Consider the following 13,411-nt stretch of genomic DNA (forward strand, 5'->3'; position numbering starts at 1 on the left):
GCAGGCACGCCCTCACTGCCCGTGCAGTGTGCGGCCGAGAGTTGGTAGGAAATGCATGACAGTTGCGTTATTTGGGTTTGCATGAAATCAGGAGAAACCTCTCTGCGGGCACTCATACTTTGTGGGATACGCTATTGTTTTAAGCCTCTTTTTGTGTTCACTGTGTGCTCAGGACTGAAAAGAGCGATGTGACGCGATCAGCAGGCATGTTAGATATACTGCCCAATACGTTTCTGCAAAGCTTCATCGGAATTTCACTGTCGGTTTTTTCCATTTCGCGGCCAATCGGACGTTACTTTCCAAATAGCCCGCGTATAATTTTTTTTATGTGGTCATTCCACTTTAGGATGTTGTGGATGGTTACACCAAGGTACTTTACAGTGGTTAGTGTTTCCACTGATTTTTCACCAATATTGTAATCGCTGTTGTCGTTGTGGTCTTCACTCCAGAGACTGGTTTGATGCAGCTCTCCATGCTACTCTCTCTTGTGCAAGATTGTTCATCTCCCAGTACCTACTGCAACCTTCATCCTTCTGAATCCGCTTAGTGTATTCATCTCTTGGTCTCCCTCTACACCCTCCACCTTTCCCTCCAATACTAAAGTGGTGATCCCTTGATGCCTCAGAACATGTCTCACCAACCGAACGCTTCTTCTATTCAAGTTGTGCCACAAATTTCTCTTCTCCCCAATTCTGTTCAGTACCTCCTCATTAGTTATGTGATCTACCCATTCAGATTCCCTGAACTGAAATTGATAAGTCTTTTCTGTGCAACTAAATCTGTTTATGTTTTAAGGGCGTTAAGTTTGAAACCTGATGAGGCAAGTGAGTCAGCATTCACATGCTTGATGGCCACACAGGTTTCTAAGACTTGCGCTTCGATGTAAGTGAGACAGAACCGCATTACGCCAATAGAAATGAGTAAAGACCCAAAACGCATATTACCGTTAATAAGGTTATAGAGAAAGTGATCAATTGTTGCAATTTTTCAAGTTGCTTAATCCACAGCTTCGGAGATCAATCACCAGCATCATGGTTAAATAATAAATTAAAAATACAGTATCTGATCAAAAGTATCCAGACACTTATTAGTGGACGTCAATGTGGGGAGTGTCCGGCCTTCGTCTTTATAACAGTTTGATCCCTGCTGGGGACACTTTCAGTCAACTGTCTGAAAAATCTGTGAAGGAGTGGCCATCCATTATTACTCAAAAGCCGAAACCAGCGAAGGTAGTAATGCTGGACGCTGGCATCTGGAGCGATATCGACATTCTTACCAGCCACGAAGGTGTGCCACTGATTCAGGTAGAGACTACCGGCAGGCCAGTACATTTCAGTAATATTATTGTCCACAAACTATTCGCTCAAAGATGCTGCTTTAGATAGAGTGCATTGTCATGATTATACAATCATCAATTCTAACCTTTCCTCTACTATACACAGTACACTATGCTGTAAAATGTCTTCATATGTTTCCTAATCCAGCTTTTCCTTAAGCGCAATAAATGGATCAAATGCTAAGCATAAAAACATCTCTGCACCGCAATACCTCTCCTCCACGTCTCACTGTTGGCACTGCAACTGATGCGAAGCGTTCACTAAGCCCATACCCTTCCATTGGACTGTCATACGCAATCTTGTGATTCATCACTCCAAATCACTTCTTTCCAGACATCCATTGTTCACTGGCGTCGCTCTTTACACCGTCTGAAGCGTCACTTTACAATGACTGACCACCACGCACAGTCATTGTTTTAGCTGGACCGCTCATAGCACTTTGAGCTGACGAGTGATTCCTTCCAATGATTTCATGCGATTTTTACAGCCACCATCCGCCATGACCGCCACTGCCTGTCCGTCAGTACACGAGATCTCCCTAGTTTTAGTTTAGCTGTGATTTAGACCCACCCTCGAAGTCCACGTGCTCTCCTGACAGACCGGTTCTGCTGTTACTGCTCCCCTACTGACAACACAGTAGTCCCCACCTCCTTTCATATTGGCAGGTCCGCTTATCGTGATATCTAGTGGCGACTTCCTCATTACATCAGATAGTGTATTCCGAGGTAGAGAGTGCTCTCCATGAACGGCTGAAGGTAGTGGGCCGAGTGTTGAAGGTATCGATGAGAACCGTTGTTGCTGGCGGTGTGCTCGGACTGGAGCGCGGTGTACGTGTTGCAGGGTGCGGCTGACGGGCGGCGCCTGCGTTGGGGTACGTGCGTGCCCGCGACGTGCTCGGCGAGCGACGTGTCCGCGCAGCTGACGGTGGCTTTGCCCGCTGCACTGGGTCAGGACGCCAGCGTCCACATCTCGCCGGATGACTGCGCCACCGCCGACGGCATGCCCTTGGAGCCCGCAGACTGGTGCTTCGTGTGAGTACCCCCACCATCACCTGTTCTTCTTCTACTTCCTCAGCGTCTATGTCAAATAACAGAACTTCCTTCAATCTAGCTCGCAGTCACTCACTGATCAGTCTGGCCTGGCAACGGGAGACAGCAAAACGAAAGCTGAAATTTTAAATTTAGCATTTGAGAAATCTTTCACGCAGGAGGATCGTACAAACATACGGCCGTTTGAGCCTCGTACAGGTTCCCGTATAGAGGACATAGTGATAGATATACCTGGGGTTGTGAAGCAGCTGAATGGGTTGAAAATAAATAAATCGCCAGGTCCCGATGGGATTCCAATTCGCTTTTACAGAGAGTACTCTACTGCATTGGCTCCTTTCTTAGCTTGCATTTATCGCGAATCTCTTGCCCAACGTAAAGTCCCGAGCGACTGGAAAAAAGCGCAGGTGACGCCTGTATATAAGAAGGGTAGAAGGACGGATCCTCAAAATTACAGACCAATATCCTTAACATCGGTTTGTTGCAGGATTCTCGAACATATTCTCAGTTCGAATATAATGAATTTCCTTGAGACAGAGAAGTTGCTGTCCATGCATCAGCACGGCTTTAGAAAGCATCGCTCCTGCAAAACGCAACTCGCCCTTTTTTCACATGATATCTTGCGAACCATGGATGAAGGGTATCAGACGGATACCATATTCCTTGACTTCCGGAAAGCGTTTGACTCGGTGCCCCGCTGCAGACTCCTAAGGTACGAGCATATGGGATTGGTTCCCAAATATGTGAGTGGCTCGAAGACTTCTTAAGTAATAGAAACCAGTAGGTTGTCCTCCATGGTGAGTGTTCATCGGAGGTGAGGGTATCATCTGGAGTGCCCCAGGGAAGTGTGATAGATCCGCTGTTCTTTTCTATCTACATAAATTATCTTTTGGCTAGGGTGGATAGCAATGTGCGGCAGTTTGCTGATGATGCTGTGGTGTACGGGAAGGTGTCGTCGTTGAGTGACTGTAGGAGGATACAAGATGACTTGGACAGGATTTGTGATTGTTGTAAAGAATGGCAGCTAACTCTAAATAGAGATAAATGTAAATTAATGCAAATGAATAGGAAAAAGAATCCCGTAATGTTTGAATGTTCCATTAGTAGTGTAGCGCTGGAGACAGTCACGTCGATTAAATATTTGGGCGTAACATTGCAGAGCGATATGAAGTGGGACAAGCATGTAATGGCAGTTGTGGGGAAGGCGGATAGTCGTCTTCGGTTCATTGGTAGAATTTTGGGAAGATGTGGTTTATCCGTAAAGGAGACCGCGTATAAAACACTAATACGACCTATTCTTGAGTACTGCTCGAGCGTTTGGGATCCCTATCAGGTCGGATTGAGGGAGGACATAGAAGCAATTCAGAGGCGGGCTGCTAGATTTGTTACTGGTAGGTTTGATCATCACGCGAGTGTTACGGAAATGCTTCAGGAACTTGGGTGGGAGTCTCTAGAGGAAAGGAGGCGTTCTTTTCGTGAATCGCTACTGAGGAAATTTAGAGAACCAGCATTTGAGGCTGACTGCAGTACAGTTTTACTGCCGCCAACTTATATTTCGCAGAAAGACCACAAAAATAAGATAAGAGAGATTAGGGCTCGTACAGAGGCATATAGGCAGTCATTTTTCCCTCGTTCTGTTTGGGAGTCGAACAGGGAGAGAAGATGCTAGTTGTGGTACGAGGTACCCTCCACCACGCACCGTATGGTGGATTGCGGAGTATGTATGTAGATGTAGATGTAGATGTAGATGTAGCTCTCACTCTCACTTTCTCTCTCTCTCTCTCTCTCTGCACTAGCCGCGTTGTTGTGCGAAAAATTGGCCTTTGAAGTTTAGAAGATTTTCGAGAGCGCGAAGCATTTCGATCTTATCACCTCAGTCGCCCACAGCTGGCAACGTGGTATGAAGCGGTAATCAACATTGTGTTTGTAAGTGAGAAGCTGGACGGAGTCGAATTTGCACACTGCTCGCTCTGCGTGCATTGTCTAATTGCTGATACCATCGAATGTCCATTCTTGTGTCGAGAATAAAACGGTATTTGGAATTCGGAATGAAGGATACTGTATCTCATAAGCAGGACGGCGCCTCGCACAATCACGACATCACAGTTGTCAGAACCATGAAAATCACCACTGGTATCTAACGAAGCGCTCGCGAAATAGATACAAATGTGGAAATGGAAATGAAGTCCCATAGTTCTTGACAGAGCATAGGGGAACGACGCGGGAGGCCCGCACCACCGCACTAGGCAAAGTCCTAATGGAGGTGGTTTGCCGTTGCCTTCCTCCGACCGTAATGGGGACGAATGATGACGATGACGACACAGCAACACCCACTCATCTCGGGGCAGGTGAAAATCCCTGACCCCGCCGGGAATCGAACCCGGGATCCCGTGCTCGGGAAGCGAAAACGCTACCGCGAGACCAAGAGCGGTGGACCCCAGACACGAACGTACCTTTCATAATTTCATCTGTCTTATAAAGTGCTCACCTTAACCCGAGACCAAACCTCTCCCACCTGCATTCCCAACCCCACACCCAGTTACCTGACCACCAGTGCCCCTCCCCTCCGTCCATTCTACAAACTACAGAAGAGAATTAGCTACTTAAAGGTTTTGTATTACAGTCGTTACATCCGTGTGCCTGTGAGAGAGGCCAGTGACTCAAGAAGCATTAGGTGTGTTAGGCATATTCAAAAATCCAGCGTATTAGGCTGTGCAAGGGTTAATTTGTTTCATTTTAACAGCAGATTCCTTTAATTTCAGCACCCTCAAACGAAATCAACGTCGACGCTGGTAATGATTCCCATTGATCTCACCCAGGCACAGCACAGCATCGAACTACCAGTGTTATTTTCAACGTGGCCTAAACAAAGAAAGTATACAGCAATCATTTGAGCGATTTGTACCCGGTCACTGCCAGTGTCTTTGCCTCCAACAGAATCTGGGACTGTAACAAGCACCAACAGTAGCGATGGTCTTCTGATGGTACATCACACTCATCTTGGTCTCCAGCAGTATCCAGCATCATCCGATTTTAACGTTCACCTTTCGTCACAATGAAAGTAATATGCCTCGCGCTGGCTCTGATTTACTGTCTCTAAACTTGAATTTTATTGTGTGTTACAGGGCGCTGATGGTCATGTTTGGAGTGGCCTTAGTGGGCTCCACTGTCTACGACGTGTTCTTTTCCGAGAAGATGGACATTAAGAAAGGTAAGGCTCGCACGACTCATGGAACAATAAACTACTTGTATTGCAGTAATGGCACTGAGTATATCAAATGCCGCATATAATTACACTGCATGAATGTCAAAGTCAGAATTGTTGCAAAAACAGAAAACTTTAACGTAGTATCATCCAGGATTTCAGCAATAATAGTACATCGAATGTTTACAGATGCCGAAAATACTGAGTTATGAAACGAGAACACCATAAAGAATGAGAGACTTATGTGTTAGTTTAAATTGAAAGTAACGACAATGAAATGGTTTTAGTAGTAATCGGTTATTTTATTTCAGTCCAGTCTGCGCGAACATACAAGTGGTTATGACCGTTTTCTGTCGTTACCGGCCATTTTCAGATCTAGATTGGTTGATTACAATGTAAAATGCCACAATTCTTGACGCAAATTGCTCTACCAAGATTTTTTACTAAGGACGGTATTTTGCGACTACCGAGTTTAGAAGACAATATAAGTGGAGTTGTGAAACAAGAACAATTTCGTCTGGTGACTGTAAGGATGAATTAAAACTATCCTGAAGCCGAAGGTTGATTTGAACACCCCAGAGATCTGCTAGTGATTTCATAATTTTTGGCACAGCACAACGTGTTGAATATTTGATGCCGTCGAAGTCCACTTCCGTACACAATATCATAAGTCACACACAGGCAGTGTACCAGAATCACCAACGAATGGAACGTGTGATGCGTCATTGATCGCACGAAGTGGCAACAAAAGTGAATTCGTACTTGAAGTTTCAAGTGATGTGCTAACTGTATGAAAAGTGTTGGACATAGAGGTGAAATTTCTTTTCTTTTTTTGTATTTTCCCCACTACTGAACTTTTGCAGTACCTCACAAGCAATCATTACAGTCTGACAAACCTCGTGACGCCTCGCTTGTTTTTCACCGCTAACCTGACTCTCCCGTGTCTTTGCAGACAGCGCGTGGTTGGCCTTCTCGGTGCGCAAGAACTGGCGCTCTCTGACCCACGTCAGCAACTCAGGACTGACCAGCGTGCACGGCATCAAGTTCCTCAGCATGGCCTGGGTGGTGCTCTTCCACAAGTACGCCGTCATGGCCGACACACCGATCATCAACAGCGATATCGTCGAGGACGGGGTAAGTCGTCACAGATCGCCAAAACAAAGGAGACTCTTCAGCCTTTTGCTCTCTGATCAAATAGTCACATGCCAGTATTACTTCACGTTCAAAACGCGTGCTACACTCAGAACCTGGCAGCGGCGATATTTCCACTGTGCATGTGAAACTGGACTTGAGGTTTAGAGTTTAGATGTAACTATTTTTCTAGCTAATGTTCAGCTTAATCAGACAAACACAGACTTCATTCTCTGCCTCCACTTTCCCTCACAAGCACAACTTGATCCTTGAAGAGCATTTTAAATCAAATTAAAGTGCCAAATAATGAAACACGGAGACGTATCCTTCGCAGCACGTGACGACGCCGGGAGACTGACTCAGCCTGATATCGCAGTGCTTAAGAAATTAATTTCGTATGCGGAATACTTGTAAGGCCGCTATTTTCCGTGCAGAACCGCTGACTGACTAAAAGATGTACTTTGAAATTCACTACCTCGTTTCCTGAGTGAAGTGATACGACCGATGAATGTCGACGCCTACAAAAATTTCTAACCAAAACATGACAATAACCCAAATGATCAGCCGGAAATATACTGATTGGGGGAATGGAAAGAAATATGCTGGAACTTTGTTATTTATATGAGAAGGGCGTTCATTTAAGAGTCTACACAGTACATAGAGTTTGAAAGCACACTTTATTATTGTATTATTAGGAGGCTTTCTTCTTGCTGTTAAAATATCAATACGTTTCGTGTCTTCTCACTGTAACATGGTGCATCAGAGTTCCGTATTGCAGCCATACTACGAAGCGTCAGTAGGTGTGCGTGCCTGCAACGTCTTTTTCCCTTCGGAACATTCTTTCGTTGCTGTTCACTTGGGCAGGCGTGACTCATTAACAGCCCCGCCCAGGAGGGGAGGTATTAGGCGAAAAATAAATTCATTAACGGCAGATGATAAAACCATACATCATACAAAGTTATTATATTAAAAAGCACTCTCAGACCACGAGTGGCCTACCGGGACCATCCGACCACCGTGTCATCCTCAGTGAGGTTGCGGATAGGAGGGGCGTGGGGTCAGCACACCGCTCTCCCAGTCGTTATAATGATATTCTTGACCGAAGCCGCTTCTATTCGGTTGAGTAGCTCCTCAATTGGCATTACGAGGTTGAGTGCTCCCCGAAAAATGGCAACAGCGCATGGCAGTTGGATGGTCCCCATCCAAGTGCCGGCCACGCCCGACAGCGCTTAACTTCGGTGATATCACGGGAACCGGAGTATCCACTGCGGCAAGGCCGTTGCCACAGTTATTATATAGTAATATAAAGTACGTAACATGAATGAGTGTACTACCTGTCGTAGTTTTTATAGATTGACGATATAATTTGTACTGTGAAATAGTAATAGTATCTAATTCATGGTTTTATCACCTGATGTTAGTGATTTTATATTTCGGCTAATATGATGCTGTGAATACTTTTATGAATCTGATGTTGGTCAGTCTACCAAAAATGGTTGTCTAAATAATTTTATCGGCGTCTCAAGGTTGTAACATGACATTTTTCAAATAATTAGAGTTGCGCAGCTCCAATACATGAAAATGTATGAATCATAACGATGTCAAAAGAGTCATTTTACATTCACGTTACACATTCATGTATAAAAATGGCTACATGCTCAACATTTACTTTTTTTAAAATATTGATGTGAGTTCACAATTCCTGTCCAGTAAGATTTACGTATCACATAGGTAGAAATTCTTCTACTGAGAAGAAAGAGTTGTTAAGGAAAAACTTTTTCAGCTTGTTTTCAGACTTAACTTTACGTCTGGGAGACATTGTGAAACAGTGGACAAGTGATTAAAATTTTTGGTGGCAGAATTGTGCACCCGTTTTAGCGCTAAAGACAAACTTAATGTGGGATAATGGATGTCATTTTTCCTCTAGCATTGTAAATGCCTTCGTCATAGTTTCTCTAGAACTATATCCACAACGAACTCCATGAAGGAATGAACGTACTGTGAAGCCTGTCTCCTGAAACAGATGCCTTCAAGGTGGTCGTGGATGAGCACCACATATCATTCTTACAGCACGTTGTTGAAGTATGGAAACTTTCTTTGTTAAAGATAAATTACCCGAGGACATTATTGCATGCGTCATTATTGAATAAAAATATGTAAAATATTTTAACTTTTTGGTTTGTTTCTCCCCAAGATTTCCGATGATTGGAAGTGCAAATATGGCTGAACTCAGTTGCTTTATGTGTTGAAAGCTTTTTACTATTTTCTTGCCGCGTGCTACATTTGTTATTGGTGTTGTACCTGTGGATGTGCGGAAGTGAATATATTGTATTAGGGGCGACTTATGCCCACGTTACCTCTCACCTGACTCTAAGCTACGGAACACTCGCGTAGTTGGACGAACTCAATATCGACCGCTGTGATAGTCCAGTTTTACGACGGCTCGTAGTGTAGCGAGCGCACTCTAATGAGCGTCGTCGTGTTGCAGCTCAAGTACGACTGGACGCAGATGCCGGTGTCTAACGGCGGCAGCCTGGCGGTGAACACGTTCTTCGTGGTGAGCGGCATGCTGCTGTCGTTCGTGTTCCTGCGCGACCGCTCGCAGGGCCGGCCCTTCGGCCTGGTCAACTTCTACGTGTACCGCTACGTCCGCCTGACGCCCGTCTACGCCGTCGTCATCTGGCTGTACGCGACGCTGTCGCGCCACCTGGGCTCCGGCCCGCTGTGGAGCGGCGTCATGGCCGAGCAGACGCGCCGCTGCCGCGCCTCCTGGTGGCGCAACCTGCTCTACATCAACAACTACCAGCCGCCCGGCGAGGTGGTGAGTGCCGTTCCGCTTCCTGCCCGCACCTCGCACATCTAGTACGAGTAATCCACTAAATTACAGGCCCGTATCGTTAACGTCGTTATGCGGCAGGATTTTAGAACATACATTGTGTTCGAACCTCGAAGAAAACAGTCTATTGACACACAGTCAACATGGGTTTAGAAAACATCGTTCCTGTGGAACACAACTAGCTCTTTATTCACATCAAGTGCTCAGTGTTACTGGCAAGGGATTTCAGATCGATTCCGTATTTCTCGATTTCCGGAAGGCTTTTGACACTGTACCACACAAGCGGCTCGTTGTGAAATTGCGTGCTTATGAAATATCGTCTCGGTTATATGACTGGATCTGTGATTTCCTGTCAGAGAGGTCACAGTTCGTTGTAATTGACGGAAAGTCATCGAGTAAAACAGAAGTAATTTCTGGCGTTCCCCAAGGTAGTGTTATAGGCCTTTCGCTGTTCCTTATCTATATAAACGATTGGGGAGACAATTTGAGCAGCCGTCTTCAGTTGTTTGAAGATGACGCTGTCGTTTATCGACTAATAAAGCCATCAGTAGATCAAAACAAACTGCAAAAAAAATTTAGAAAAGATATGTGAATGGTGCGAAAAGTGGCAGTTGACCTTAAATAACGAAAAGTGTGATCCACATGAGTGCTAAAAGGAACGCGTTAAACTTCGGTTACACGATAAATCAGTCTAATCTAAAAACCGTAAATTCAACTAAATACGTAGGTATTACAATTACGAACTTAAATTGGAAGGAACACATAGAAAATGTTGTGGGGAAGGCTAACCAAAGACTGCGTTTCATTGGTAGGGCACTCAGAAAATGTAACAGACCTGCTAAGCAGACTGCCTCCACTACGCTTGTCCGTCCTCTTTTAGAATACTGTTGCGCGGTGTGGGATCCTTACCAGATAGGACTGACTGAGTACATCGAAAAAAGTTCAAAGAAAGGCAGCACGTTTTGTATTATCGCGAATTATGGGAGAGAGTGTCACAGAAATGATACAGGATTTGGGCTGGACATCATTTAAAAAAAAGGCGTGTTTCGTTGCGACGGAATCTTCTCACGAAATTCCAATCACCAACTTTCTCCTCCGAATGCGAAAATACTTTATTGACACCGGCGTACACAGGGAGCAACGATCACAAAGATAAAATAAGGGAAATCAGAGCTCGTACGGAAAGATATAGGTGTTCATTCTTTCCGCGCGCTATACGAGATTGGAATAATAGAGAATTGTGAAGGTGGTTCGATGAACCCTCTGCCAGGCACTTAAACGTGATTTTCAGAGTATCCATGTAGATGTAGATGCAGATGTAAATGTAGATCTTACAGCAGTCAGTCTGCCAGTGTCTAAACAAAGCACAGTCTAGATCACGCATTTATTTATACGGTCAGTTTCAGCCGAAATAGGCCATCTTCGGAGCTAAAATACGCATAGTACCCAATTGTCGTAACTGAAGTGCAGCTACTCACGGAGATCCAGTATGGATTGTAATTATGGCGTCGCAGCGAAACTTGTTACATAGTCTAACGCTGTAATGCGGCAAAGATCTTCGTTAAAAATGTAGTGGACTGACAAGGCAGCCAGTCCACAGTGACGGGTAGCCGAAAGGACACACGTACACACACGCCGACTGGCGCGAAGTCTGGAACAGGATTCGTAATGAATGCAATAAAGAAAAGAACGTAGCTATGGAATACACTTAACTTTTAATCCTTATTTGTATACAGCATTCTTGATGATACAAGTGAGACTATCTTGAGATACATGCAATGTTACAAATGGCGCCTTGCTAGGTCGTAGCCATTAACTTAGCTGAAGGCTATTCTAACTGTCTCTCGGCAAATGAGAGAAAGGCTTCGTCAGTGTAGTCGCTAGCAACGTCGTCGTACAACTGGGGCGAGTGCTCGTACGTCTCTCTAGACCTGCCGTGTGGTGGCGCTCGGTCTGCGATCACACAGTGGCGACACGCGGGTCCGACATGTACTAATGGACCGCGGCCGATTTAAAGCTACCACCTAGCAAGTGTGGTGTCTGGCGGTGACACCACAAAAAACAATAGTTCCAATCTTGGCCACCAGGTGCAAACTTGGCGCTGTGAATGCAAGAAAGACGTACAGAAATGTTTCCCTATGTAACGCATTAGGAACGGGACGTGGACATAAAACGTAAAACAAGTGAGAAAGGAGTACTGCTGATTCTGTTATTAACCGCCGCTAACCCTATTTCACCAGTATGAGCACCAGCGTTTTCGACAAGTTGCTGTATAGCATCCGCAGCTCGTGGTCTTGCGGTAGCGTTCTCGCTTCCCACGCACGGGGTCCCGGGTTCGATTCCCGGCGGTGTCAGGGATTTTCTCTGCCTTGTGATGACTGGGTGTTTTGTGTTTTTCATCATCATACCATCATTGACTCGCAGTGGCGTCAGCTAAAAGGACTTGTAATGTCGGCGGCCGAGCACCCCGCATTGTGTCTCCCGACCAACAATGCCGTACGATCATTTCATTTCATGCTGTACAGCAACAAGTTTGCACCTGGTGGCCAAAATTGTAACTAATTTTCTTCCAGCATAAATCGGTTCCTCATCAACGCATTAGCATATCTACCAAGACCCGCTGCCATTCAATAATTATAACCCGCACTGTAGCTCGCAGTATAACCAACCAGTACAGTAGCTATTGATGGAATGTGCTATACTACTGTGCAAATTTTACATCTCAAGATCAACTGTAACCCAAGTCTTGAGGCAGCCACAGGCGTCGGCAGAAATTTATCTTTACAACGTATGAAGATGAACAGACTCTGTCTCCCTAGATTCGTGTAAGTCATTTGTCGCTGTACCGCATGGTGAATTATTAGCTAAGATACGATCACACGGAGTATCTTTACAGGTACGTGAGTGGCTCGAAGAATGTATGTTACAGTGAATTGCATATGCTCAACACAAACAGAAGTAACATCAAGTGTGCCCCAAGGAAGCGTGATAGCACCTCTAATGTTTTCAGTATACATTAACGACTTATAATTTAGAATCAGAATAATTTTAAGTTTGTCACTGACAATTCTGGTGTGTACAGTAAAGTAGGAAAGTATCATCGTTGGACGATCTGATGGAATTTCAGAGAGACTCGACATAATTCTCCCTTGTTGTAGTTCTGGTTGGTTGGTTGATTTGAGGGAGGGTACCAAACAGTGAGGTCACTGGTGTTCCAGCCTGGCGACTTTGAAAGCCGCCAAAGAACATAGGTCTGGGCCTCTGCCGTTGTAGTCAAGACAGCGTTTAAGTTTATCCCTGACCGCTTTGCATGCCAGCGACAACCTGTCACGTAACGCGATTTTGTAAACGTATCTATGGCAACGCTGCACTATTGTCACAGATCGCTAGATGGCTGTATTCTTTTCACCTGCAGCCGTTTGAGCTTCACAGCTGAAAACTGGTAACAGCGCTGTCAACTGTCAGGAACCTTCTTATGCCAATTCTACTAAATGTGGAGCAACTACAGCTGCCAGCGCTAGCATCAGCTGCTGCAGCGCCACACACCATTTCAACGGCAACTTAGAGCTAGTGGTTGCCCCACAAGTTTCGTCGCAGCCCTGTACAGAGTCCCGTGCTTCGACTGTACAAGGGTACGGTACTGTCAAAGATATTCTGTGACAGTAGTGTCTGAGGTTTAACGAGTAAAAATTGCCTGAACGAAATGCGGAAGTAAATGTATTAGATGGTTTTTGAGAGGGAGTAGATACTCGAGAAATACAGCCTTGCACCACGACTCCTGTAAAGATAGCAGTTCAAAAACAGTCAATGGATCTAGGCCTTGCTATGTGTAGAAAACCCCAACAAAAGATGTGTT

General features: G+C 45.1%; 1 protein-coding gene across 1 annotated transcript in view; it reads left to right on the plus strand.

The window, feature by feature from the left end:
- LOC126198756 (O-acyltransferase like protein-like) overlaps nucleotides 1-13,411 on the plus strand; it is a 36,990-nt gene that overhangs the window by 9,194 nt on the left and 14,385 nt on the right. Inside the window, exons 3-6 of the mRNA XM_049935311.1 lie at nucleotides 2,178-2,368; nucleotides 5,509-5,594; nucleotides 6,541-6,722; nucleotides 9,208-9,540. Coding sequence (XP_049791268.1) covers nucleotides 2,178-2,368; nucleotides 5,509-5,594; nucleotides 6,541-6,722; nucleotides 9,208-9,540 — 792 coding nt within the window. The remainder of the gene's footprint in view (nucleotides 1-2,177; nucleotides 2,369-5,508; nucleotides 5,595-6,540; nucleotides 6,723-9,207; nucleotides 9,541-13,411) is intronic.

This window comes from Schistocerca nitens, chromosome 8 (genome assembly GCF_023898315.1).
Source record: "Schistocerca nitens isolate TAMUIC-IGC-003100 chromosome 8, iqSchNite1.1, whole genome shotgun sequence".
Lineage (NCBI taxonomy): Eukaryota > Metazoa > Arthropoda > Insecta > Orthoptera > Acrididae > Schistocerca > Schistocerca nitens.